This window comes from Siphateles boraxobius, unplaced genomic scaffold, assembly GCF_051911475.1.
Source record: "Siphateles boraxobius isolate OS27281-9 unplaced genomic scaffold, OSU_SipBor_1 22, whole genome shotgun sequence".
Lineage (NCBI taxonomy): Eukaryota > Metazoa > Chordata > Actinopteri > Cypriniformes > Leuciscidae > Siphateles > Siphateles boraxobius.
In genome coordinates this window covers 12,295,635-12,323,510 of record NW_027508833.1, presented here as the reverse complement: position 1 = coordinate 12,323,510, position 27,876 = coordinate 12,295,635, and the positions used below count along the sequence as shown (strand labels likewise).

Genomic DNA, 27,876 nt, shown 5'->3' with positions numbered 1-27,876 from the left:
CGGCAGAGCGCCTGAGGGAGAGATACCTTGCGTGTGTGTGCGTACCAGTAAACGCTCCCCGTGACGTAAGCAGACCAACTAATCGATAATGACGTTCGTTGACAACGATTTTCATAATCGATTATAATCGATTTTATCGATTAGTTGTTGCAGCCCTAATGGAAACAATAATACTACTGACTAATCAACATTTGTAGGCCGGGAAAGGCCTTTAGTGAATATAGTAATTAAAGGATTGCATTCAATCAATCACATTAGCCAAAATAAATACTGAATTTTTTAGGGCTGTCGATTTAAGGCATACATTTAATTAATGAAATAATGCAAATAAAGATTTAACACAGTTAACTTACGCTTAGTAGGAAACAGGAAACAATGAATCCTATAGAATGCCGTTAAAATACCTCTAAAATTCAAGATATCAGGGCAAAAATGCCTCTGTATGATTTTTGTCTATTATTTATATAATGTGATATAGATAAGAGATATCACGAGTGCAAATTAATATACAGTATATACAGTGATGTGAATAAGTTAGGACACCCACGCTAAAGTTGCCTAAAAAGAGGAATAAAAAAATCATCTTTTGGAAATTGATCTTAATGCCTTAATTGGAAAAATGAGGAAAAAATCCAACCTTTAAGGACACCAATTTTCTTTGAGTATGAATAATGTATCATAAATAAATAAATGTTCTTCCTTAAAATACAGGGTCCATAAGTCAGGACACTCCTATGTTAAATTCACATATAGTCAGGCAGATTTTTATTTTTAAAGGCCAGTTATTTCATGGATCCAGGATAAATATATATAAAAAATTAAAATCTGCCTGACTATATAGGAATTTAACATAGGGGTGTCCTGACTTATGCACCCTGTATTTTAAGGAAGAACATGTATTTATTCATGATACATTATTCATACACAAAGGAAATTGGTGTCCTTAAAGGTTGGATTTTACCTCATTTTTCAAATTTAGGCATTTAGATCAATATCCAAAAGAGGATTTTTCATTCCCCTTTTTAGGCAACTTTAGCATAGGTGTCCTAGCTTATTCACATCACTGTATATATACAGTATGTAATAAATAGGTCACAATTTAGAAGCAAAACAAACGTTAATAAGACTAACCAGAGCACAGAGGAGATCTACAGCCTCTAAAACCAGTTCCTGATGGCCAATGCGGGCAACAGCCAGTTCCTCAAGGTCCTGATGGGAGATCTTCAGTAGCTGTTCTCCATTAATCTTTTCTCTCTCAAAGTTGTGCACATACTGTTGTAGGCTGTCATCCAGACCTTAACAAGAAGAAGAGGAAAGAGAAAGAAAATATTTTTTAGAAAGGGTAAAGAATGTCATTTCTGCATCACAAACAAACAGATCAATGTTCTGATAGTACCACACTTTTACACTCTTTTTAGAGAACCAACCTACAAATGGTTTTCTGAAAGCTGCAGGGTATCTGCATTCTTCAGAATTGTCAAATTTAGCCTAATACTTTAAGACCTTTAAAACTTGCACAAATTAAATGAATACTGTATATCCATACAGAACAAACCCATACAAAAAAGTAATCTAATGTATCGCAGATCATTTTACTTGAAACACTGCTCTAAAAAAAAGCAAGCCTTTAGAACGAGCAACAGCGCCGCATTTTGACTTTGAATGCAGTGCTTATGTTAATTTAATTCCATCATTTCTCTTTTAAGCATAATTACCATATTAGACCGTACCTCGTTTCCTGTTTCTGCGCTCCCCACATTTAAGATATCCTAAAATTATAACTTCTGTTATATAATTTCAGACTTTTTTGTCCTCAACTTTGATGAAACTAAGGATACGTTTACATGTCAACGATGTACAAAAAAGTTGTGTACAGGCAACAACGCTGTCAAAGCGATCCCCGTTCACACGAATAAAAAAACCCCCGCTGTATTCTGCTGTAGTTGGTTTGTTAAGAAACATTACCCGACTGAACATATACACATATGTGCATGACATCATCGTTTTCACAAATTTACGTTTTTGTTGTATACAAGGAGACAATAACAACTTTGAAACCCGTTTTCAAAAGCTTGGGCTTTCAGGCCCCAAAAACACTGTTGTCGTGTAAATGAACAGTCAAAACGCATAAAAAGTTTTTCGTTTTTTAGTTAAAATTGGTGTTGTGTAAACGTTGCATATATGGATTTTTTTGTACATAAAAAAACTCCCATATCATTAGAGGTCAACCAATTGATCAGTTTTGCCGATTAATAGGCACTGATACCAATTGCTGGAACAATGGGTTATCGGCAAAAATCCATACAGATTTTCCAGGTTTCGTCTGTTGATGGAGCAGGGTGAGCTGTCATTACACAGTACGAGGACAGCTTCTTAAGGCGAAATAAAAACTATCACTGATGCCTTGTGGAGTTTGTTTTGACATGTGAGACTGCGCTGCTCAGAGCGGGACAATTCAAATACAGATTTAAAACAGACAATGAAATGGTATGTATACAGTACACCACGTACGTGTTTTCATATAATTCTGAAGTCATTTATTTGTTTGAAATTTTTACTGTATTGTTGATCATATAAATACAGCCTTGGTATAAGAGACTTCTAAAGATAGATAGCTACATACGGTATTTAAGAACATTTCTCTAGAAACATAAGGTTTTCTCTAGAAACATGCTTCCTTCCTTGACACTGCAACAGGTGTGTATAGAGCTTTCAGACTATAAACATCACGTTGTTTCCACCTGCTAGAGTTTACACATGTCTGAAGCTGGTTAAACAATTGACAGTTTGTTGTTTTTACAAAGGGTCACCTATAATTACAGCAAGCCTAACAGCTCACAGGAAACTAATGTCAGCAGACTGGTTTAGCTGGATTCTTCAGGGCTTCGTTATGCCTTGTTCAGTTTCTTTACGCATAGATCTGTTTGGAAATGTTGGTGTATTTCCTGCTTCTGTTTCCTTTTGATGTTAATCACATGAAATTCGGTTACAAGTAGGATTTGCTGACTTAGCAAAGGAACTTATGTCTGATTCTTGACATGTTTACAAGAGCATCCAACACCCCCCACGGACACACAAAGCCCTCACTCACCCGGGCCCTCACACCAGTGAAGAACGGTGAAGGATGTTCCTGTGGGACGAGAGGGGGAAGGGTGTTCACTGTTCACCCAGTCAAAGGCACTACAGAGAGAGCAGCTGCAAAGATCTGGCCCGATGCCCTCGGACTCAACGGCTTGACAGCTCAGACAAAATCACTGACCTTAATATTCAATACACGCACCTTCATTTATCTCTGGAAATCTCAAACAAAGTTGAGGCTCTGCTATATCAGTGAATGTTCCCTTGTAAAAGAAAAAGAAAAATGTATACTTCTAAATGTTTTCAATTAAAGGAATATATATATATAAAAATAACACACACGCACACACACACACATATATATATATATATATATATATGTATATATATATATATGTGTGTATATATATATATATATATATATGTGTGTGTATATATATATATATATATATATAAATAAATGTAAATAGTTGGACTTTAGAGCTTTTTCTGACCCAATTAAGAAGGACAGCATATTTATATGTCATTTCATAATTACTTATACTGTCTTTGAAATATGGTTAAAACATGCTGCTGAATGAGAAGCATATATGATCAATTAAAATATACTTTAGTAATAATGAAGTTGCACTTCATATAAAATTTACTTTATAATGTATTTGGTATCACTTTACAAGTGTTACAACTCTTCAGAAGTTAACATGATCTAACAATGAACAATACTTCTACAGTATGTTTTAATCTTAGTTAATGTTAATCTTAACATGTACTAATACATTTGCAAGATCAAAAGTTTATTCCCCAAGAACTAATGGTTCCAATTGGAACATTTTTCTGCACCACCAGTAGGAACTCTGAAGTGACGTAAGACAAGCTTGTTGTTGTGACTTTTATTTTGACGGTGTGGTGGACCATAATTTTGACGGCACTGAGAAAACCAAAGCCTGAGCACACCGTGGTCGCATTCTCCGTGTTCATTAGTTTACGATCTGTCTAACATGTTATTAGATAGAACTCTTATACATAAGAAAGTAGACACTATATGAAAAGGTATCAGCGTATGCCGTGTGGTTGATGTCCAGTGTTGCTAGCTGAGCAGAAATACATAATTATGTTTGACTTGGTCCCCTCAAAGTTGCGTTGGATTTTTTCCTCAGCGTAAAGGTTAAGAGGTCAATCGATCACGGTTTTCCATGTTCATAGAGTTCGTTTTTGGAGTAAATATATAGGCTATAATCTGTGTGTTGACACCACTTTTTTAAAAATGGTGGTTGCTGGTGTTTTGCGTGCGTTTGGCCAATCAGCGTATACTAACGTCACGGATAGTCCCTATAGTGCTGGTTTTGACCCTACTCTGAAGTAAGAGATAAATTAGTTCCTCCAAAAGGAGTTCCTAGAACTAAAATCCTAAAATTCCTAGTTCCTGCGGTGCGAACACTGCAAAATCCGAGTACTTCTGCCAATAGTTCTAGGAACTATGAAAAGGTTCCTCCAGGGGAAAATCCCCTTTTGAGGAATGATTATCTCTAAATGTAGAACTGTAGGCAGGTGCGAGGTTCTTTACCTAAAAGAAATCCATACACCTCTCTCGCTTTTGTTCATGTGTCAGCAATTACCCCTCCATGCGAGCCATAGGTTGCCGATGCCTGTCCATATCGTGAATTGATTAATTGTACAGCCCTACTTTTGATTTATTAATCATTCAACATTCCGCATTATACAGTCAATTCCATTTTTTTATGACTGGATTCTTTGTTTCCATCCATGTTTTCTATCACAGAAATCACAGAGCTCTACTCTAGAAAGACTACTTCAGGAAAAGTTATGACTTTTTTTAAAAAACAGAAACATTTCAAAACTGATAATCGTGGTGAGAATTACACTGCAGAGCAAATGAGGGCCTGGGTGTTTTTTTGCCTTAGCCCTTTACTAAAAATGTTTTTCCCCCAACTGGGGAAAGTTGTTTAGTTAAAGTATCATGTTTCTGATCAAAATTGGATAATTACACAGTTGGATCAGTCTAAAGTTATGTTTTTGCCAATCTCATTCTTGCAAAGAGACTTTGATGTGATCACTGATAAACCCAACACCTTGTGCTCTGAAACTAAAACCTGCACATCTGTTTTGACGGGATGTGCCCCCAGAGCCAACCCTTCTCTGAGAGTCTCATGGTGTAAGACTCGCTCACACAGGCTGTGGTTCTCAGGGGTTTGATTACATGAGAGAGAAAGCCCTTCCACCATCCAGAATGAAGGGCCTCCCAGTGGGAGTCTGACCTCCCTCTCCACACAAACTCGTGCTTTCATACACAGCATATACACTAGCCACTGCCACTGGAAGTCTCTCTCCCATTCTATTGAGATTTCCAGTAAACCTGAGGGGAATGAAGGAATGCCCATTGTTTTGGGGCGTTGACCCTTTGTGGGAATTCTATAATGGTGCTATCTCGATAGACATTTGTTATTGTGAAGGCAATAATTAGAAAAAAAATCCTTTGTGTCCAAAACCTCTCATTAGACGCAACAACCAAATGAGTAAACCAAGCACAGCAGAGATATGCTTAGTGTAAAAAAATAATGAATCAAATAAAACAGGCAAGTGCTGTGTGGTTTTATTTGTCAATATATTTGTTACCTCCTGAAAAGTTGAAGGACCTAGAAATTCTCAGTACAGGATTATTCAATAAACCCTGCTAATTTTTTCATCTCCTGCTTTCTGCTCTTCCTATGCCTTCCTCTGTCAACCTCTCAGGCTGATGGAAGACTTTTACACTGAAAAAAGATTTGGTGTACTATTTACTATTTGCTAATATCAGAAATATGGATATCTTCTGATGGGATTTGGTAAAGAGACTGGATCCAATATTCCTGGCATGGAGATTTGATCTAACAAATAGTCACTTGTATTGATTGGAAAACAGCAGCTCATACAACAATCAATACTGTTAATCTGATTTGCAAATTCCCAAAAATCCAAATCCCACCAGAATAGAAAGGTAATTGGATAGGGTTTTTAAACCCCTCATTCTTGAAATTAGAGATAAAAGAGACAGAAAGCTTTTACAATGACAGGCATAAAGAAGATGCTCTGGGGCTTTTGCAATCATGTTTGTCATTTTAGATGAAAAGACAGCGTGGAAGACCGGAGACCTTAAGGACAAACGGACAGGTTTTCTGAGGGTTACAAACATCACCTCTCTCAGGATTAACTGACAAGGAGGAGGTCTAGTTGTGGGTCAGTGAGTTTAAGAATTCACATATGTATTATGAAAATATTTATTAATAAATATATATTTTAATGCAGTTCCTTGCTCAATATTATGTTATGACTAGGGGTGGGAGATATTAACAAAAATTAATATCTCGATATTTTTTTTCATTATCTCGATATCGATATTCAGACGATATTTTTGCAATCCTTCAAAGAAATGTGTGTAAACTGGCAAAGAAGGTCCAGTTGGTCTTTTGACTTGCTGCATTTGACCTATTATTGTATAGAATTACTAGTACATAAAGATATGAGACATTATTGATTTAAAGAATCCTAAACTTCTTAAAATAATAATATATTATTCAATAAAGTCTTTATTGTTCTTATATATTTTTAATAGGGGTGTAACGGTTCACAAAATTCACGGTTCGGTTCAATAAGATACAGTGGTGACTGGTGTCACGTTCGGTACGTTTTCGATACAGCAAAAATAAAGAAATGCCATAGAAATTTCCTATTTATTGAAAGAAAAATTATTTTTAAATAAGTATGAGTTTTCCTACATCTTGAAACTTTTAGTTTTATAAATGGGGGTAATCTTTGAAGGATGAACAAATAATGTTTTGGTCATCACATTAAAAATAACATTTAAATAACATTTGAGTTTTGAAGTGCTGGAAAAAGATGTGTGACGTACTTGAAAGCATATAATATTTCTGCCAAACATGGTTACAAGTTAGTGTTACTACCATAGACTGTAAAAAAATATTAAATCCATGGTGAATTATCTGTGGACTTAAAACCTATAACTAGTTCATTCATGGAACAATGTTTCTCCTGGTTTCCACGTCAGCGCTGTTTGATCAGTTAATAACGGAGAAAATGTAACGCTTCTCACTAGATCTCTCAGCGATGTTATTACTTAAGTGGCGAATTCAAATGTTTTGTTTACTGGATCTCTTATGTAGTAACGGTGTCGCTTAATCAAGATTGGCTCGCGCTGCACTGACATTCGACCGAACTGATAAACGGTCCGTGAAGCACAAAACAATGAGTTTCGTTCTGCTTTCATTACATTTGCCATTTGATGTTGCGCAACATTGTGCCGTCGCTCCAGCGCGGATTTTGGTCGGCAGGAAAAATGATCCAACCACGGTATGGTTCGGTTTGTAGGCCTAATGCGTACCGAACCGATCTCTTGGGAAAATGTATTCCATCTTTTGGACTCATTATACAACGCAATTTTCTAATGATGCAATCGCGAAGCTCGCCACTTGAGGACGCCACAGACCTTTAAGAAAAACTTTTTAACTTCAGACTTCATTTTCCCGCAAACAACGCATATTTTGGATTTTCTAGCAGCTATTTTATTAATCGTACATCGGCTTTACTCTTTACGATTTTGGATTGTTGCTTCAACCTAAGAAACGTCATAACACACAGGTGAGGTAAGAACTAGTAGCAGCTTACTATCGTGCAATTGAGGAAAGATCGTGATTTTGTACAAAAAATAAAATAAAATGCAGTCAAACAAACCCCTACAGTATTAAAATCGCTACATATAATTGTTTAGAAGGTTATAGTGTGCGTTATTTGTTTTTTCTTTAACTTCCTTCAGCTCTTTTCATGTTTGGGGGGTCGGATTGTAAAAATTATGAAATATTCGATATCAAAATTTTGCATATCGTCCAGACAACAATTTGGATATTATCGTCTAATCGATATATCGCCCACCTCTAGTTATATAAAGAGGATGTGTGGCAAGATGAAAGTAGCGGTATTATCAATCTTAAGTGACAGCCAATCATGTAGCTCGGACCAAAAGCTATTGGACATGGGGAAAAAAAACAAAACATGTGTTCCAGAGTCTCATCCGCCATCTCACTAAATACACAAGGGTCTACATCAAATTTGAATCTTTTTTTAAGAAAGTCAGCGACCGGATACATCTTATAAATTATTTTAAAGTGAGTCTCTTTGACTTTTGGGAAAATGGGCCATGCATTTAATGAATTTAAAATGTTTTTTTTTTCTATGGAAATTGCAACCATGTTCGGCACATTCCACTTGTCTGCACACAGAAACTAGGTTTCTGCCTGCCAGCCATTCATAGACAGGCCTGTAAGAGCCGCATAGGGATCTCACACTTGCCAAAATCTACTCATTAACTTCTTATACAGTAATTGTTGTGGCTGAACAGTGCAGACACTAGGGAATGAAAGTCAGTCTCAGAGACCTGTAATCAGAAGCAGATTTGAAAACAAAAAGGCATCTGTGACTGGATCTACCCTTACCAAATTCTGCCACATAATCTTCTGCCAAACCATAATTACTGGGACAAACCTTCCCATATCTTAACTACTTTGTCACACCCTTATTTTAGCATAAAACATGCACTGGACCTGAATTCCTGAATCATATTTCAATATGCTTGTTGCAAACAAATCCAATGTAGACTGTAATCAGAGACAGAAGACAACCTAAACCTTTCCTCTGAGGAGAGAGGAAAGTGTTGTAGATCTTCCAGCTGAAAGACGCAGTAATGAATCTTAAAGGAGTACTTACATTTCTTTGTGCTAATCCATGGGCGATAACATTGTGGCGAGAGACTTCCTGTAGGATGCTCTGCAAAACTGTTTAGTTGTATTTAGCAAAACAAAATTAGAAAATTAAGTAGCTAAAAAGTAAAGCCCGTCACCTATGCTTGGTACTATCTGCACAAGATACCAGGATGGGCCACGTCTAGGGCTGGAGTGCATAAGATTAAGATTGATAATATTAGGGTATTGATATCACATCAGGGAGTGCATTATAGTCTCCCCGAGGTAAAATTTGATTCATTTGTTGCCATAGGAGAGGAAGAATTTTGCAAACTCGTTAATTCATCTAAATCGACAACATGTAAAGTTAGGTCCATATATATTTGGACACAAGCACAATTTTCATACTTTTGGTTCTGTATGCCACCAGAATAAAATTAAAATGAAACAATCAAGATGAATTTGAAGTGCAGACTTTCAGCTTTAATTCAACGGGTTGAACAAAAATATCAAGTAAACATTTTAGGAACTGCAACCATTTTTATACACAGTACCCCCATTTTCAGGGGCTCAAATGTAATTGGACAAATTAATATAATCATAAATAAAATGTTCATTTGTAATATTTTGTTGAGAATCCTTTGCAGGCAATGACTGCTTGAAGTCTGGAACTCATAGACATCACCAAAGACTGGGTTTCCTGCTTTGTGATGCTTTGCCAGGCCTTAACTGCAGCTGTCTTCAGCTGTTGTTTGTTTGTAGGTTTTTCTGCCTTTAGTTTTACCTTCAGCAAGTGAAATGCATGCTCAATCGGGTTGAGATCAGGTGATTGACTCGGCCATTGCAGAATATTCCACTTCTTTTCCTTAAAAAACTCCTGGGTTGCTTTTGCAGTGTGTTTTGGATCATTGTCCATCTGTACCGTGAAGCGCCGTCCAACCAACTTTGCTGCATTTGGCTTAATCTGGGCGGACAGTATATTCCTATACACTTCAGAATTCATCCGGCTGCTTCTGTCTTCTGTCACATCATCAATAAACACCAGTGATCCAGTGCCACTGGAAGCCATGCATGCCCATGCCATCACACTGCCTCCACCATGTTTTACAGAAGATGTTGTATTCTTTGGATCATGAGCTGTTCCAAGCTTTCTCCATACTTTTTTCTTCCCGTCATTTTGGTACAGGTTGATCTTAGTTTCATCCGTCCAAAGAATGCTTTTCCAGAACTGATCAGGCTTTTTTAGATGCTTTTTGGCAAAGTCTAATCTGGCCTTTCTATTCTTTATGCTTATGAATGGTTTGCACCTTGTGGTGAACCCTCTGTATTTGCTCTCGTGAAGTCTTCTCTTGATTGTAGACTTTGACAATGACACGCCTACCTCCTGGAGAGTGTCCTTCACTTGGCTAGATGTTGTGAATGGGTTTTTCTTTACCATGGAGAGGATCCTGCGATCATCAACCACTGTTGTTTTCCGTGGACGTCCAGGCCTTTTTATGTTGCTGAGCTCACCAGTGGATTCTTTTTTTCTCAGAATGTACCAAACTGTTGATTTGGCCACTCCTAATATTCCTGCTATCTCTCGGATGGATTTATTTTGTTTTTGAAGCCTAATGATGGCCTGTTTTACTTGCATGGAGAGTTCCTTTGAACGCATGATGTATGTTCACAGCAATATACTCCAAATGCAAATACCACACTTAGAATCAACTCCAGACCTTTTACCTGTTTAATTGATAAAGAAATAACGAAGGAATAGCCCACACCTGTCCATGAAATCGCTTTTGATTCAATTGTCCAATTACTTTTGGTCCCTTAAAAAGGGGGGGTATTGGCTCTCTCAAGAGCTGTAATTCCTAAACCCTTCCTCCAATTTGGATGTAAATACCCTCAATTTAAACCTGAGAGTGTGCACTTTCAGCCCATATCCATTAAATAACTATAGCTTGAATATGTGTTGGTAAATACCTGAAAAAAAGAAAAATTGTGCCTGTGTCCAAATATATATGGACCTAACTGTATGTTAGACCCTATACCGACTAAACTACTGAAAGAGATGCTTCCAGAAGTCATAGATCCTCTTCTTAAGGCGAGACACTACAGGTGAATAGGGTAATTTTTTTAACTATCAGATATCACCATGAAACTTTGCCAGTTGATTACCTACATTAATATTAGAAAAAAATGTATTTCAAGTTTTCTGTAATTTAATGTTTAAATATGCAAATGAGGCATTGTCTAATTAAATATGCGCTATTTTGCATACATTTTAAAAAACGAAATCTGAGTATTGGACAAAGACAGGTTCAAGATTATTTTTTCATTGTGTTTACATATTAGATGGGGAAAAAATTACAGAGGGATTTATGGATATCTACTTTTGTTATCCTGTAAATCAGAATATACTGCCAATAGCATTAAAAAGATGATTTTCGCCATGTTTTTTGGAATAAAATGCTATATAAATCAGGCTAGGAATAATATATTTACAAATCCCTCTGTAAATGTCTGCATAATATAACTAGGTACTAGACTGGAAAGTTTGGTGTATATAGGTGCTACTGAACTGGAGATTTCGGACTTGGAGTGAGAGAGAACAGTCATTTTGAGAAAACGGGCTTTAAAGATTTAGCATCAGCCAATGAGATTGCGCATTTAGAGTAAAATCCCCCCTTTTACTTTCACGATTGGTTGCTGATAAAAAGGAAATGACCATATTTGGATCCGGCAGTACTGTACAGCAGAGAGCGAGCTTTCTAACGGTGTGTGTGATGACAGGGTGCAGATCGCGATCGTGGAGCAGAGGGATGATTTATAACGACAACTTTTGATGAATTTATGAGAAATCTACAGACGCAAACGGACAACGTGTAGTAGAATCAAGACCTAAATGTGTATTTTGGACTTTTTTTCACCACAAGTCTGAAAGAAGACATGTTATTGAAGACAAATATCCCAAAATCTCAAAATTGACCAGTGAAAAAAAAACGATGTTTTTGCCTGCCGTGTCTCGCCTTAACATCATTAATTCATCTTTGTCTCTAGGATACGTACCAAAAACCTTTAAGCTGGCTATGATTAAACCGCTTGTTAAAAAAACGCAACTTGATCCTACAGAATTAGTCAATTACAGGCCGATCTCAAATCTAACTTTTCTGTCAAAGACACTAGAAAAGGCAGTATCCTCAACAACTGTGTTCCTTTCTTAAAAGAAATGGTATCTGCAAGGATTTCCAGTCAGGATTTAGACCGCACCATAGCACTGAGACTGCTCTCATTAAAGTCACAAATGATTTGCTTTTATCATCCGATCGTGGTTGTATCTCTCTATTAGTGTTACTTGATCTTAGTGCTGCATTTGACACCATTGACCACAACATTCTCTTAAATAGACTAGAAAACTATGTTGGCATTAGTGGAATTGCACTAGCATGGTTTAAATCATATTTATCTGACCGCTATCAGTTTGTAGCAGTAAATGAAGAGATGTCTTATCGATCACAAGTTCAGTATGGCGTACCACAAGGCTCAGTACTAGGACCTTTGCTGTTCACTCTGTACATGCTACCTTTAGGAGATATCATTAGGAAACATGGAATTAGCTTTCACTGTTATGCTGATGATACTCAGCTCTATATTTCTTCCAAACGAAACTCACCAATTCACAAAATTATCAGAAAAAAAACAGAGCTTCTAATTATTGGACAAAAAACTTCCACACGTAATAACCTAAAATACCGTCTAACACTTGATGGCTGCTCTGTTAAGTCTTCGTCGTCAGTTAGGAACCTGGGTGTGCTCTTTGATACCAATCTTTCATTTGAAAGTCACATGTCTAGTGTCTGTAAAACCGCATTTTTCCATCTTAAAAATATATCTAAATTACGTCATATGCTCTCATTGACAAATGCGGAACAACTAGTTCATGCGTTCATGACATCAAGGCTAGATTATTGTAATGCTCTACTGGGTGGTTGTCCTGCACGCTTAATAAACAAACTACAGCTAGTTCAAAACGCAGCCGCTAGAGTTCTTACCAGAACCAGGAAGTACGACCATATTAGCCAGGTTCTGTCAACACTGCATTGGCTCCCTATTAAACATCGTATAAATTTTAAAATATTGCTGATTACTTACTTCACTAAATGGTTTAGCTCCCCAGTACTTGAGCGAGCTCTTAACGCATTATAGTCCTTCACGTCTATTGCGATCTCAAAACTCCGGCCAGTTGATAATGCCTAGAATATATAAATCGACTGCTGGCGGTAGATCCTTTTCCTATTTAGCACCAAAACTTTGGAACAATCTTCCTAACATTGTCCGGGAAGCAGACACAGTCTGTCAGTTCAAAGCTAGACTAAAAACACATCTCTTTGACCTAGCATTCACATAACACTCTATAGACTTCTATAATTCAATATTAGGCTGCTTAGATTAGATCAGCCGGAACTGGGAACACTTCCCTCAAATCCTGATGTACTCGTTACATCATAAGAAGAATGGCATCTACGCTAATTTTAGTGTCTTTGTTTATCCCGAGGTTTTCCCGCGGCCTGCTGGATCCAGGCCGTTTCCAGATCTGACGAAAGGCTTTCGCCTGGACCTGATGACAATGTAGTGCTGAAGAGCCAACTAGCCTCTACCTATGGAAGATCCCTATACCACTCTACAGATAAAGCGTTGTGGAATTTTTCGGTTCGCGTACCTACCCAAAGTGATAAGATAAAATAAAAATTCTGTATCAGAATTTATAGACAAGTAGTTTGTTTAGGCATGGTTTGTAAGGAATTACAAACCTGCGCACATATATTCAAACGCACATAACTATAGAATCAATTCTTAATGCGCATGTGAACGCCATCAGCGTCTATCACAGGTTCACGTTTAAAGTCTGTTTAGAGAGAACGGTGTCGTCTTAGCGGCCCCTGATTTAATAACAAATGATCATTTAGACGGAAGTGAATCAATCAAAACTAACTTTAGCTGGAAAAAACATTTTTCAAGAGCCACTATAAAACCAAACCAATCTCGGTTACCTTAAATTATATCTTTATCTCTGTAAAGCTGCTTTGAAACAATCTACATTGTTAAAAGCGCTATATAAATGAGGATGACTTGACTTGGCTGTAATCAACCAAAGAAAATCTTGGTCGACTGAAGTCCTGAAATTTCGACTAAAAATGGACTGGGGGGTTGTTGGGGTTGGATGGTAGGGGGGTGTTAGATAAAAACACGTTAGATTAATTATCTGCGCAGTACTTGGTAGCCTTGTCCGCCTAAATTAATTATAAATAAACATTAAAAACTAGTAGGCTATTTGCAGTATATTAAATAGTTTTTGACCTAATTATTTTGCACTGAAATGACACACTCTCTCGGCGTTGCATCACGTGCACCTGCGCAATATCATAGCCTATGATTTCCGAAAATAGTACTGTCAACTAGTGATATTAGCACAAGAACTTTTGAGAAATATGTAACATAATTTAGACAATTGTTTTTGTCATATGTTATAATAACTGACAGACACTATAATTTCATGTCCTCGCAGCTCGCACAGAGCGAGGCTGAAGCTCAGCTTCGCGGCTGAGAAACTAATAGACTATTAACTTAAAGCTTTTACTCTCAAACACACAAGGCAGGTCCACTTTAATAAAAATAAAAAAAAGAGTCGACAATTCCTTCTGTGATATTATTTTTGCGTTTGGATGATAGAGGAGGCTTAACATCCAGCGTGGTCTGGGTGTGTCTGGGGGATGCTATCGTCATAAAACATTGAAATATGCCAATTCTGTTATGTTTATATAGCCTACTCAAAACAGACGGGGCACCCTAACGCAGACAAGTTAGCTTACTGTTTTTATGTGATATGCCATGTTTGTAGTCGAGCTGTGATATTCAAACTGTTGCTTGCAAACTTTGCATTCGACTTTTTTTCCGTTATCTATTTTTGTAAAATGCTGCCACAATGCCGATGTCTTTGACATGGTAAAGGAGGACTGACTGTAATTGAAACGCTCACAATTAAATAAATATTCAGTAAACCACCAGACCAAGGCCTTCTAGTAGCTACTTTCTTCAATCTGTTGGGCTAATCCAAAAAAGTGAAAACATGGGGGGTGTTCTGAAGACAGACTGTTACCTGCTCTGAAAACACCGCCATTAGCAATTAGTGCTTTCCACCTGATGAAATTAACAAGGCAAAAAATCGACCAATCAGAATTCTGGTCGAGCCAGAACGTATCGACCAATAAATCGACTAGTCGACTGGGAGATTACAGCCCTAGACACGACATAACTGAATGTGCATGTGACCACACGTCCATTTGTTGACCTTCTGCAAACTCGATCCACAGGAAATGTGTTGGTAACAAAATAAAGGAGAATTCATCAAGTGCTTTAACAAAATACAGACTGCAAATTTTCATTATTAACTTTCGCAGATTGCCTGTTTCCATTTTCAGCATATTTCAAGCACTTAAGATTTTCATATTCCACTTGCAAATATTTTTGTAACACTTTTTTTTTTATTATTAAAATGGTTTGAATTTAGATGGATCATCACAGTTTTCTCACGCTACAGTTTTGCCAGCAACATTTTCATTCTTCTTAGACACATCACACTGATTTATAAAAAGGTCACTAGGTCACGCAATATGACCAAAATACAATTTTTTTTTTTGTAATTTATTAATATATATGTATGTGTTAATTAAAGAGGCAATATTCTGGACTTTTACAAAGTCTTGATTTTGTTTTTGGGCTCTAGAATTATTTTTAATGTAGTGCTGTCAAAATGATTAATCACATCTAACATAAAAGTTTGTGTTTACATAATATATGCGTGTATATATTCTTAAATACATAAATAAATAAATTAATTAATTAAATAATATACACTCACCTAAAGGATTATTAGGAACACCATACTAATACTGTATTTGACCCCCTTTCGCCTTCAGAACTGCCTAATTCTATGTGGCATTGATTCAACAAGGTGCTGAAAGCATTCTTTAGAAATGTTGGCCCATATTGATAGGATAGCATCTTGCAGTTGGAGATTTGTGGGATGCAAATCCAGGGCACGAAGCTCCCGTTCCACCACATCCCAAAGATGCTCTATTGGGTTGAGATCTGGTGACTGTGGAGGCCATTTTAGTACAGTGAACTCATTGTCATGTTCAAGAAACCAATTTGAAATGATTCGAGCTTTGTGACATGGTGCATTATACTGCTGGAAGTAGCCATCAGAGGATGGCTACATGGTGGCGATAAAAGGGATGGACATGGTCAGAAACAATGCTCAGGTAGGCCGTGGCATTTAAACGATGCCCAATTGGCACTAAGGGGCCTAAAATGTGCCAAGAAAACATCCCCCACACCATTACACCACCACCACCAGCCTGCACAGTGGTAACAAGGCATGATGGATCCATGTTCTCATTCTGTTTACGCCAAATTCTGACTCTACCATCTAAACAGAAATCGAGACTCATCAGACCAGGCAACATTTTTCCAGTCTTCAACTGTCCAATTTTGGTGAGCTCTTGCAAATTGTAGCCTCTTTTTCCTATTTGTAGTGGAGATGAGTGGTACCCGGTGGGATCTTCTGCTGTTGTAGCCCATCCGCCTCAAGGTTGTGCGTGTTGTGGCTTCACAAATGCTTTGCTGCATACCTCGGTTGTAACGAGTGGTTATTTCAGTCAAAGTTGCTCTTCTATCAGTCGGCCCATTCTCCTCTGACCTCTAGCATCAACAAGGCATTTTCGCCCACAGGACTGCCGCATACTGGATGTTTTTCCCTTTTCACACCATTCTTTGTAAACCCTAGAAATGGTTGTGCGTATAAATCCCAGTAACTGAGCAGATTGTGAAATACTCAGACCGGGCCGCCTGGCATCAACAACCATGCCACGCTCAAAATTGCTTAAATCACCTTTCTTTCCCATTCTGACATTCAGTTTGGAGTTCAGGAGATTGTCTTGACCAGGACCACACCCCTAAATGCATTGAAGCAACTGCCATGGTATTGGTTGATTAGATAATTGCATTAATGAGAAATTAAACAGGTGTTCCTAATAATCCTTTAGGTGAGTGTATATATATATATATATATATATATACACACACACACACACACTGTAATAAGGGTATGAATAACACAAAATTATTCATACCCTTTGCAAACTGTCACAGTCTATGGAAAAATCCAAAGATGTATACCATTCCAAATAGTCCAAGCTGTTCTAAAGCATCCTAATTACCCTGATTCATTAGGAACAACTTTTTAATCAACTCAACAGGTGAAAAACAGAAGCTCTCTGCTGTTGGTTTGTGGACAGTCATGGCTAAGACAAAGGAGTTCACTGAGGACCTGCGGCTGCGCATTGTGGCTGCTCACAAGTCAGGAAAGGGCTATAAGACCATATCTAAATGTTTTGAAGTTCCAGTGGCTACAGTGCAAAGTATAATTAAAAAATACAAGACGTTCCACACTATGAAAAATCTCAGAGGATGTCTTCGGAAGCCAAAAGTGACACCTGTGCTGGCCAGGAGGATATTGCGAGAGGTAAAAAAAGAATCCAAGGATCACCACCAAGGCCATCCTGATGAATCTGGGCTCTGCTGGTGGCAACATCTCAAGGCAGACAGTCCAACGAACATTGCACATCGCTGGGTTCAACGGACGCAGACCAAGGAGGACACCACTTCTCCAGATAAGGCACACAAAAGCCCGCTTGGCCTTTGCAAATGCTCATCTGGACAAAGAAGAAGACTTCTGGTGTTCTGTTTTTGTGGTCAGATGAAACAAAAATTTAATTGTTTGGAGAAGCCTTCAACCCTAAGAACACCATCCCCACTGTCAAATATGGTGGTGGGAACCTCACGTTTTGGGGTTGTTTTTCAGCCGGTGGACCAGGGAACCTCATCACAGTAAACGGCACCATGAAAAAGGAGCAATACATCAAAATTCTCAACAACATCAGGCAGTCTGCAGAGAAACTTGGCCGTGGGGACCAGTGGACATTTCAGCACGACAACAACCCAAAACACACAGCAAAAGTGAAGAAATGGTTAGCAGACAAAAACATTAACGTTTTGCAGTGGCCCAGCCAGAGTCCTGACTTAAATCCCATTGAGAATATGTGGCGGGAGCTAAAGATCAGGGTGATGGCAAGGAGACCCTCCAACCTGAAAGAGTTGGAGCTCATCGCTAAAGATGAATGGGCAAAAATACCAGTGGAGGAGACATGCAAAAAGCTGGTCAGCAATAGGAAGCGTTTGATTGCTGTAATAGCCAATAAAGGCTTTTCTATTGATTATTGAGATGGGTATGAATAATTTTGGACATGCCACTTTTTGTTCAAATGTAAATAAAAGCTGAGTAATCATTTTTTCCACAATGATGCCTTTTGTACATCGCCTTATTATCTTCTGGGAGACGCCTGTGTCATTTATAATCAAGAAAAAACTTTCTGGTTGAATAAAAGTAATTTTAAGTCAGAATTTGCCAGGGGTATGAATAATGTCGGGCATTATTCATGCGTTTTCCCAAAAGCATCGTTAGCCAACTATGGTCGCAAGTTCCGTCGTTATTATCATAGTTCAACGAGTCGGTGTTTCCCGAAACCATAGTCCCAACAAACTTTCGCAAACAGCATAGCAAAGTTGTGTGGTTGGAATGACAGCTCTCAAGCTGTGGTTAGAAGCATCGTTTCTTGTTTACACGACACGTGGACTCAATAAAACATTATCTTGAGCCAAATAAGCAAGATGACATACAGTACAATCTATATATTTTATTTAGAATACATACAAATGTCATTTAAGTCTTTTAGTTTGTCAAGAGATTTTAAGCACCGTTTTTGAAGAGTGCGCATGTGCGAGCATGCTCTACTAGGTAAGAACATGCCTGTGACTGAATCTGGAAATAAAGCAAAATAACTGAGAAAAATGAGAATTAGACCTCAGATGCCATGCCCATAATTTATAGCAAAACATCTAGCATTAATTCAATCCCAAACAGAATCATTAAAAGTAGTTATTATTATTCCACCACAAGTGTGAATTCATTAACCAAAGTGGTTGAACGACCAATTTGGGACGATACAGTTTTGGGAAACAGTCGTGACTGGCTAGTTGACTTCTTCAACGATGCATCGTAGCTATGGTAGTAAAGCAGCAAGTTACGTCGTTGCATGGGAAACACACACTGTTTAGACTCTATAAAGCCCCTCCTTCTGAAAAGCACAGTGTGTTGTGAATGGTCAACCACTTCAAGCGTGTTGGGGAAATCTCCCACCCCTTACCAAAACCGCGAGTTTCAACACACTACTAATACAACACAACCAGGCCTCACCCCCTCTATTTTGCGTATGCCTTGGGGGGGGGGGGGGGGGGGGATTATTTAAACGAGGAATATTGTGTTGTGTTCGTTTCCCTAAATGCAGATGAAAACCACAAAAAAATAAAAATAATAAAAACTCAAGACTGCAAAGAAAGCGTTTCAGGGAGTTCAGAACAGAGCGCACTTATATGAAAAACTCAATTTGGAGGGACTTTGTGCTTTGTAACTTTTCAGGCCTTTTTCATGCTCAAACGCAAACATTACACACAGAAGAATGTTGAAAATGTAAAAAAGCATGTGGTACTCTTTAAGTGCTTTGATCTGACATGTCTGTTCTTTTAGCTCTCTCCCATGAAAAAAATGACATAAAAATGTATTTAGACAACAATGTAACAAAGGAAAGATGTCTTCATTTACTAATCAATTGTAGGGCATAAATAAAGCACTCTGCGGACATATTCAATTTCACTGAAGTTGTGAAAGTTAACTACAACTGTAAAATCTGTAAAAATATAGTAAATCAATATGGTATGGAAGTCTGAATAGATCCCGAATGAATACTGAAAGAATGGACAAATGATATGACTGATGTCTTTCAAAGCATGTGAAAGTTACTGCTGTAGATGAGTCACATGCACCAAGCTCTTCTCAGTCAATGACTAAACCCTGTGATGCTGTTACTCTCAATCTCACACAAACACAAATCCCTCTGACTGATGCACAGGAGATGTCAAGCATCTAAATGCATTTATTGTGAATATGACATGTTGGACTGGTCTTTCTGCAATATGCATGTTGACTTATCCTTAATAAAAGCTGTTTAAATAAAAAGCAAATCATTTTTAACCATGTCTTGATCCTGGCATTAGAATCATAATGCGCAAGTGTGCAATGAACAAAGACCCTATAAATAAAGGGATGTTTTTTAGAGAAGGCGAGAGCAGGATTTCCCATGATGCCCTGATATAGTTCAGGCTCTTTGTCTGTGCATGCAGTAACACCCTTCCTCTGTTTACCGAATTGCAGGTGCTGGATGAGGGGTATTATAATGTGACCTTTAAACTGTGCAATAGGAGGCCCAATTCTTTTGTGTTATTGCGGGCAGTGGAAACACACCAGAGGAACAGAAGCACTGTAAATCTGAAGTGAACATTAAAAAAAACAAAAAACTGTTCTCTGATTAGTATAATTGTTATATTAGTATAATTATACTAAAATAATTCTTATAATCTACTGATTTAATATTTATGCATTCTATTTCTATTGCTCATGCCATTTGTGCTACAGACATGAATGATACCACAAATTGTGTGACTTGCTGAGGAAAAGTAAAAATCGAGGAATTGTACTAGTTGAATTGAACTGACACGTCCTTTCGAAAAAAAAAATCAGGATGGAACTCGTTTTGAGTTTGTTCTGGGAGTTTGAAACAGCAAAGAAAACTTTCCGGAAAAGTTTACTCCAGCTGGTAATATCCTTTGAACTACCATTGGTCCGTAGTGAATACGTAATATGTAGGTGTGGCTCTGAGGCTCGCCTTCTTTGATATGGAAATCTTTCCAGGTTAATTTCTTTATTCAGTCTGTCGAGGTCAGACGTTACTAAACAGTAGCAATAGGGTTGGGTATCGGTTGGGTTTTATCCCATACCAGTACCTACTCGGTATTTTTTAAACGGTTCTGGTGCTTAAACGGTTCTTAAAACGGTATTAAGAAAACAAAACCACACACACTTTGTCAAAAAATAATACCCTTTTATTTACAGGGCCAAACTGGACACAATATTAACTTAAATCTTTAAACAATATAAATACAAGTAACTAAGGTAATAAAAAATAAACAAATATAAAATAAAAATTCACATTTACATAATATCAAATAAAACAATATTGTATCAAACAATGTAATAATACTGGAGATTAATAGAGATTACTACCAGGGTAATCTAATCTCGACATGGCTCCAGGTTCCCATGTTTTGTCTGTTTGAACCAGTCATGTAAGTTATCTGGTCGTTGTACTAGTTACGGCAGCGCTTAGCTTGGCGAGTTTGGTATTTCGTTCCAATTCTATATGGGCTTCAGACAATCGGCACAGAGAGGGCGTTCTGACGCGTAATTTTACACGTGAAATTCCGCCAAACCTTGGAGCGTTTTGTCTTCGGCATCATTAATCCCCTCGCTATCAGCAGACGTTCCGGGAGTTTCCCGCATAGTGATAACGCTTCCTGATGCCCGCAAATTAGTTAAAATCTCCCGGAATCTAGAGCGAGTGAGCAAGAGCGCGCATGCGAGACAGAACAGGCTGTGCTCCAAACCGTATAGTGTGCGCACGGCGGAGAAGGAGAGGGAGAGAGCGAGAGACCTTGCGTGTGTGCACCTCATGACACAGAGAGTCAGGCACCGAAATCAGGCACTGAAATTTTCGTTCTTATTCGGTCTGGTTACTACCGTTTACGTCGGAACCGGTTCTCTATTGGCACCGCGTTTCGGTACCCGACCCTAAGTAGCAATAATAGTAGTAATTAAAGTAATTCTAGATTAATGAGACACTGACATTTCATGTTTAAAGGTGCTCTAAGCGATGTCATGTGTTTTTTAGGCCAAAACATTTTTGTCACATACAGCAAACATCTCCTATCCGCTAGCTGACTGTCCCCTGAACACACTGTAAAAAAATGCAGTCTCTGCAGACACTCCAGGGTCCACAAACGGCAACAAAAACAAACTGGGCTAACCCGCACCACGAAACATAACAACCTGTTCCAGCCAATAACCGTAAAGAAGGATTTGGGGTTGGGGTTTGGGGGGTTAGTGCGCGGATGAGGAGGAGGGAGGGTCTAGTTGGCCTCCGTTTTGTTTGACAATACTTTAAACGTCAATAAGAAGTGACGTCACTCGACATCGCTTAGAGCACCTTTAATACTAAAGATGATGGTTTAAAGCAATCTATTGCATAAAGTGCTATATAATTTAACGTGACGTGACTTGACTGGAGTGTCGAATTGCAGAGCTTATACAAACATATCCACATGGCTATGATCAGATGCTTTCTTAACTGCTGTTTTCACTACTATTGTTCTATAGCAGACTCCTCTTCAAGGAGAACTGACACTTTGCAACCCTTTAGAGGCAACATTCCTAACTATAGAAATGCAAGAACAAGCCACATTGGTTCTTGTGGAAGCTCAAACATGCTTGCTTAACGCCCAAGAACCAATTAGGTTTGTTTTCGCAAGTCAAGATTCTTTTAGCAAATTAATAGAGTGCATTTATCAATGTATACATGACATCCTAAATTAAAGGTTTTCATATAAAATGACAATGTCTTGGATAAAACTGCTAGACTTCATATGGATTCAAAGTTTGGTAACACTTTATTTTGATGGTCCCTTTTGAACATTCTGTTGACTAGAAGTAACTTTGCAACTACATGCGTACTCTCATTACAGTATTAGTAAACTGTCTGCTTAATATCTGCTAACTCTTTATTGTGATGCTCCTCCAACAGACTTTCTACTGACTATAAGTAACTTTGCAAGTACATGTCAACTTATTCTAACCCGAACCCTACCAGTCTTCTAAAACTCTAATAACGCTCTAATGAGAGTTAGTAGACATGCAGGTGCAATGTTACTTATAGTCAATAGAATGTGTTAAAGGGACTATCAAAATAAAGTGAAACCCAAAGCTTTGGTACAATGGACTTCCAATGGAAGGACTGAAATCTCTCGGGTTTCCTTAAAATATCTTAATTTGTATTTCAAAGATAAGATCAAAAGTCTCATAGGATTTGGAATGACATGAGAGTGAATAACACATGACACATGTTCATAAACACCAAGTTTCCACAAAATAAAGAGATACTCTAAACAAGAATATAAGATGATCATCAAAATCTAACTTTGCCTAGAGCTTATTTCTATACCTTTCATCGACGAACTTGTGTGTTTAATAGGCATTCCCTTTGTTCATGAGGATTAGGCCTTTTGCAGCAATGAGCCCACAGTGTCCCGTCCAACTTTCTGCCTGGCTAGGCACTCATGGAGGGGCAGTGAACTGTGTGTGATGTGCTACCTGAGGTTGCATTTCCCATGTTGAGTTAAGCTACGTGTTTGTAGAGATCACTGCTCTTATTCTGGCTCTACTAAGCTACTGTGATCTGGGAGATTTGCATTGGGTTGCTCAGTTCTGAATGCAAAAGCCAGCAGGATCACGCCTTGTCACCTCAGTGCTGTTATAAACTGAGCATGGATTCATGCAAATATCAACGGATTGTCAAAGTGGGATCAAAGCTCTCTAGTGGAAATGGAGTGGAGTGTTCTGAAATGTCTCAGAAAAGATCAATGACATAAAATTTTGTATTGTATTCCTTTTTGTTTGTCTGCAACACTGCGTTGTCTTTAAGAAAAACAAAACAGTTCTATACTGCATGCTACAAAAATGCAGTCCCATAAAATTAAAGAAGAGAACAGGAAATACCAGGCACCTCTTCCATTTAAACTTCAACAGAGAGTCTCCATTAAATATTTACGAGAATCTCATGAAGATGCCATATGGCGATAACAAGATCTAAAGGTTGACATATGGTGTTGTGGTTACATGGATGGAAACCATTGGATTTAATATAATTTACAGAACCTACGGAAAAGGTACACTTGTTGGTTTAGTGGCTCCTCATCACATGTAGCCCTGGAACAAAATTTTCTTCAACTAATATATTGTTGTCATTCAAGCTTACAGATATGGCAATATTTGAAATAGTCACTGTAGAGTGATGTGGTGTTGCATGGTTAGCATGATAACTGTGTAGTCTGTGAAAAAGTAATCATACTTACAGCAAAGAAAATATTAATATTAAAACATTTCAACCATGACCAGGTGGAAGTATCTTAAATGTTAAAAGGATATGACTGACACATCTATTAGATGTCATGCCTTAGTGGAAATCCACAAAAATATTACCAAACAGAGGCTTTTTTGACAATGACATCATTGTCAGAAGTTCCCCTTTAATAATGACATCCATAAAAAAAACAATATAAACATATGGCTCAGAAACTTTTAGAAGTTTATGCAGTCACATGATTGCATTTCTGCTACAACAGAAAAACAAAAAAACATTTTCTACGTTTAGCATTTAGCAACATTGCAGTGTATAATTTCAGCACCAAAATTAATTTGTCCCCCTTTATTAGCTGTCCTTAACTACAATGTACTTACTTCAAAAAAGGTAGAATGTACTTATAGTGCTTATGTTGTACTGCAAAACATATCTGCTGCAATTGAGGTGGGAAAAGGGCAAGGTTAGGGATAGGGCTGTGTTCGATACATCGATACAACAATGTATCGTAACATAGGCTACTACTTGTCGATACGAGTAAGAATACAGCTGCTTCTGTATGGATTCAGCAGCAGTAGACTGCGCTTAATTTCAATACAATAACTGTGTTTAAAACTGTGAGGAAATGTGCTGAAATTAATTAATAGAATATAATATAAAGGCTAGAACTGGGGTTGCCTGCTATTAAGAGATGTAATCAGAGATTCACACTTGCGCAAAACCGAAATATCTGCTAAGTGTTTTTGTACTTGTTTTCCTCAACCTGGCAACCATGTGCAAGCACTGGCTTTCTAAAAATACCGGTAAGCTTGCAGTTTAGCGATCTCCAGTTTGATATTCTATTAACAGAAAAGTGTGAAACATCAAGTCTGTATTCATTTATGGGCCTGAGAAAGAGAAAGAGATGAATGAATTCTGTAGCAGCATTTCTCTATTAACAGTAAAGCGGTGACTTTAATTGCTTCAAAAACAGTGATTTTACCAACTCCTTGTTGAGTCCAGGTGTGAAGCTATTTAAGTGATAAAAATTGCATGGCCGCATTGAGAACTTTCTGTCTTGCTGAATGTTTCTGTGCATGCAGCACAATCTGTGCGAGTGACTGTCTGAATGTGTGTTTGTGAGCTACAGTGAAGGAAAAGCGAATTTATCTAAATTGAATTATTATTATTATTATTATTATTATCATCATCATCTGGTGGGGATTGCTCAATGTTAATATGAAACCTACGCAATTAACTATATTGTTACAGTGCTCTTCATAATGAGGAGGGGAACTATCTGCTCTTCCTATAGTTTGCAATGGCCCTATGCAGTGTTTAATAACAGCGGTTATACTAAATTCTGCTGAGGAGAAATTCAATGCATACCCACTTCTTGATATACTTCATATCGTGGCCTCTGTATTGGGTTACATATCGTATCGTGACTTTGTTGCCAATACACAGCCCTAGTTTGGGAAAATACAATACAATAATCAGCATCTTGGATAACTGGTCAAAATCAGTGTAGACCTTGAACGACTACCCTAGTTAGGACTAATTCCTAAAAAAATGAGAAGTCTGTTATCATATAGCCTACACACCCACGTCAAAACAGAATTTCTGATGGATGTTTTTTCATGTAATTAAATTAATGGGGTTTGGACCTTTCAATTTTAAAAAATGATGCAAGAACAGCATAAATCAAGTCAATATGACTCAACACTTTAAATATTACACGTATTATACAATACTGACATCAACTTTATAGCTCGTGCGTTTATAAAAAATTGCAAGAAAAGCGGTGATGCCCAATTAGATTAATTGCTTTGAGTGGAATCATTGCAATGAATTAACTAAACTGGATTCAGGGCTCCGGACTAACTTTTTTTCACTAGGAGCGCTGTAGCCCCTGACTGAAAATTTTACGAGCGCAAACAGAAAATTTAGGGGCACACCTTAAATCAGCTTGCAAAGCAATTATTTAAATGTCCCCCAAAATTACTGTAATACTGACAAATTCTTTAATAATAAATGGCAACGTACAGATATTACAATCTGCAGTTTTATTTTAAGTTCACAGGGCTCCAGACTAACATTTGAGATCGAGATCGGCCCGCGGCTGGCAAGTTCGGGGCAATTCGCTGTCTATTATTGGTCCGAACTAATAAACGGTCCGTAAAGCATAAATGAGTAGCCAATTTTCGTTCTGCTTTCATTTTGTTTGCATTCGCTGCTCGGCAACGTTTTGGTCGCACCAGCGCGACCTAAATAAATATTTGGTCGCACCGGCAGGAAAAATGGTCGCAAAATGTGACCAATTGGTCGCAGTCTGGAGCCCTGGGATTACAAAAAATATTATTGAAAAAAAATATTAAATCACAAATAAAGAAAATGTATCAGGTTTTCGAATTCAGCTCATTGAGTACTTATACTTTATTTAGGTTTTGTAACTCATTCATCTACAATAGTTTGAGAACTTTGAGAATTTTTTTGGATGCTTCTGAAGTTTTGAAAAATAATGTAAGGCACCCAGCTGTCCCTCAACAAGTGCAGTTTTTGCATAGCATTCCATGAATAGGCCTATACTCCAAACAAGCAAAAGTTTCAAAGACTTGCCATTCAACTTTTACTGTCTGTTCATGTTTGTTTGCAAGAATGTGTGAGAAGGTAGGCTACTTTTCCCTGAATTTTGTATCTATTTAATATAACTGACTCTTGTGAGCACAAAGAAATCTAACAATTTATAAATGAAGCAGTGCTGAAAAACAAGAGCCCCCCTGTGAACCACTACAAACCTTTAAAGCCTTAGGCATTTCATTCAACAGAGAACTGATGCTTTTGTTCTTTTTTTTATATATGTTTGCAATGTAATAGTACCGTTTACACGATATCATTGTATGTGCTCAAAGTCTGTTTAAATTTATTTCAGAGTCATGTGGCATAGCAGTTAAACACACCTGGTAACCAATTGTTGTTGGTTCAAACCCTGCAACGGTTTATCCTTTAACTGTCACCATTGTGCCTTTAGCAAATACTGTAACTCAAGGATCCGTCAGTACTGTCAGATAAAGGATAAATTAACTTTTGTCCCTCAAATTAAGTCATTAATTACTAGGACAGTAATATTAATGATAAAGTAATGTTCCAGTATGATTATTTTTAAGTAGCTTGAGATGCAAAAATATATCTTTTTTTACTGAGCCATATAAGTGCCAAGTAAAATTCAAAAAGTTGTGCCAGAAAAAAATTGCCTGTCTAAAAATCTAAACATATTTAATTTAAGGAAACTTTAAGTGAACCAATTGAACAACTAAACTACAACCCGAGACATTAAACTAAACTGAGACATCAAGAAAGCTGGGAATTTATAATACAAATATACATTATAATTTACAATGGAATTTCAGATAGGTTATACTTAAACATTTGAATGTGTCACATCAACTGTCCACACAGATTCCAAATTAACCCTAGCAGACAATAAACTTTATAAGTGGATTCTTACTCCAATTCATGCAAGGACAGGTGCAATTTACATTCGAATCTTACATTATTATGACTTCACACAATTATTATTACATTAAAATTTCCTGATTAGCGTACACATGGACAAATAAATACCAAGACTGTACTTGACTCGAATTCACCGATCAGATTTGATTTTGACTGACATTCATTTCGTCTGTAATTCACAGTTACACATGAACAAGTTCTCAACACTGAAGAATAGGCTTTTAAGTGTCAATCATTTACACACATGGCAGGGTATAATTATCTTCTGGAAAAGTATGAACGGTTTGATAAATCTGTCTAAAACAATAAGAACTGTGGGAGTAAAATACTCCTGCATAACATGCGTGCATCACAATCAAAAACGC

General features: G+C 37.5%; 1 protein-coding gene across 4 annotated transcripts in view; it reads right to left on the bottom strand.

The window, feature by feature from the left end:
- The window catches only part of LOC143746681 (connector enhancer of kinase suppressor of ras 3-like), a 117,223-nt gene that overhangs the window by 88,772 nt on the left and 575 nt on the right, over nucleotides 1-27,876 (bottom strand). For all 4 annotated transcript variants that reach the window (XM_077238662.1, XM_077238664.1, XM_077238663.1 and 1 more), the window contains exon 2: nucleotides 1,132-1,295. In XM_077238662.1, the coding sequence (XP_077094777.1) occupies nucleotides 1,132-1,295 (164 nt within the window). The remainder of the gene's footprint in view (nucleotides 1-1,131; nucleotides 1,296-27,876) is intronic.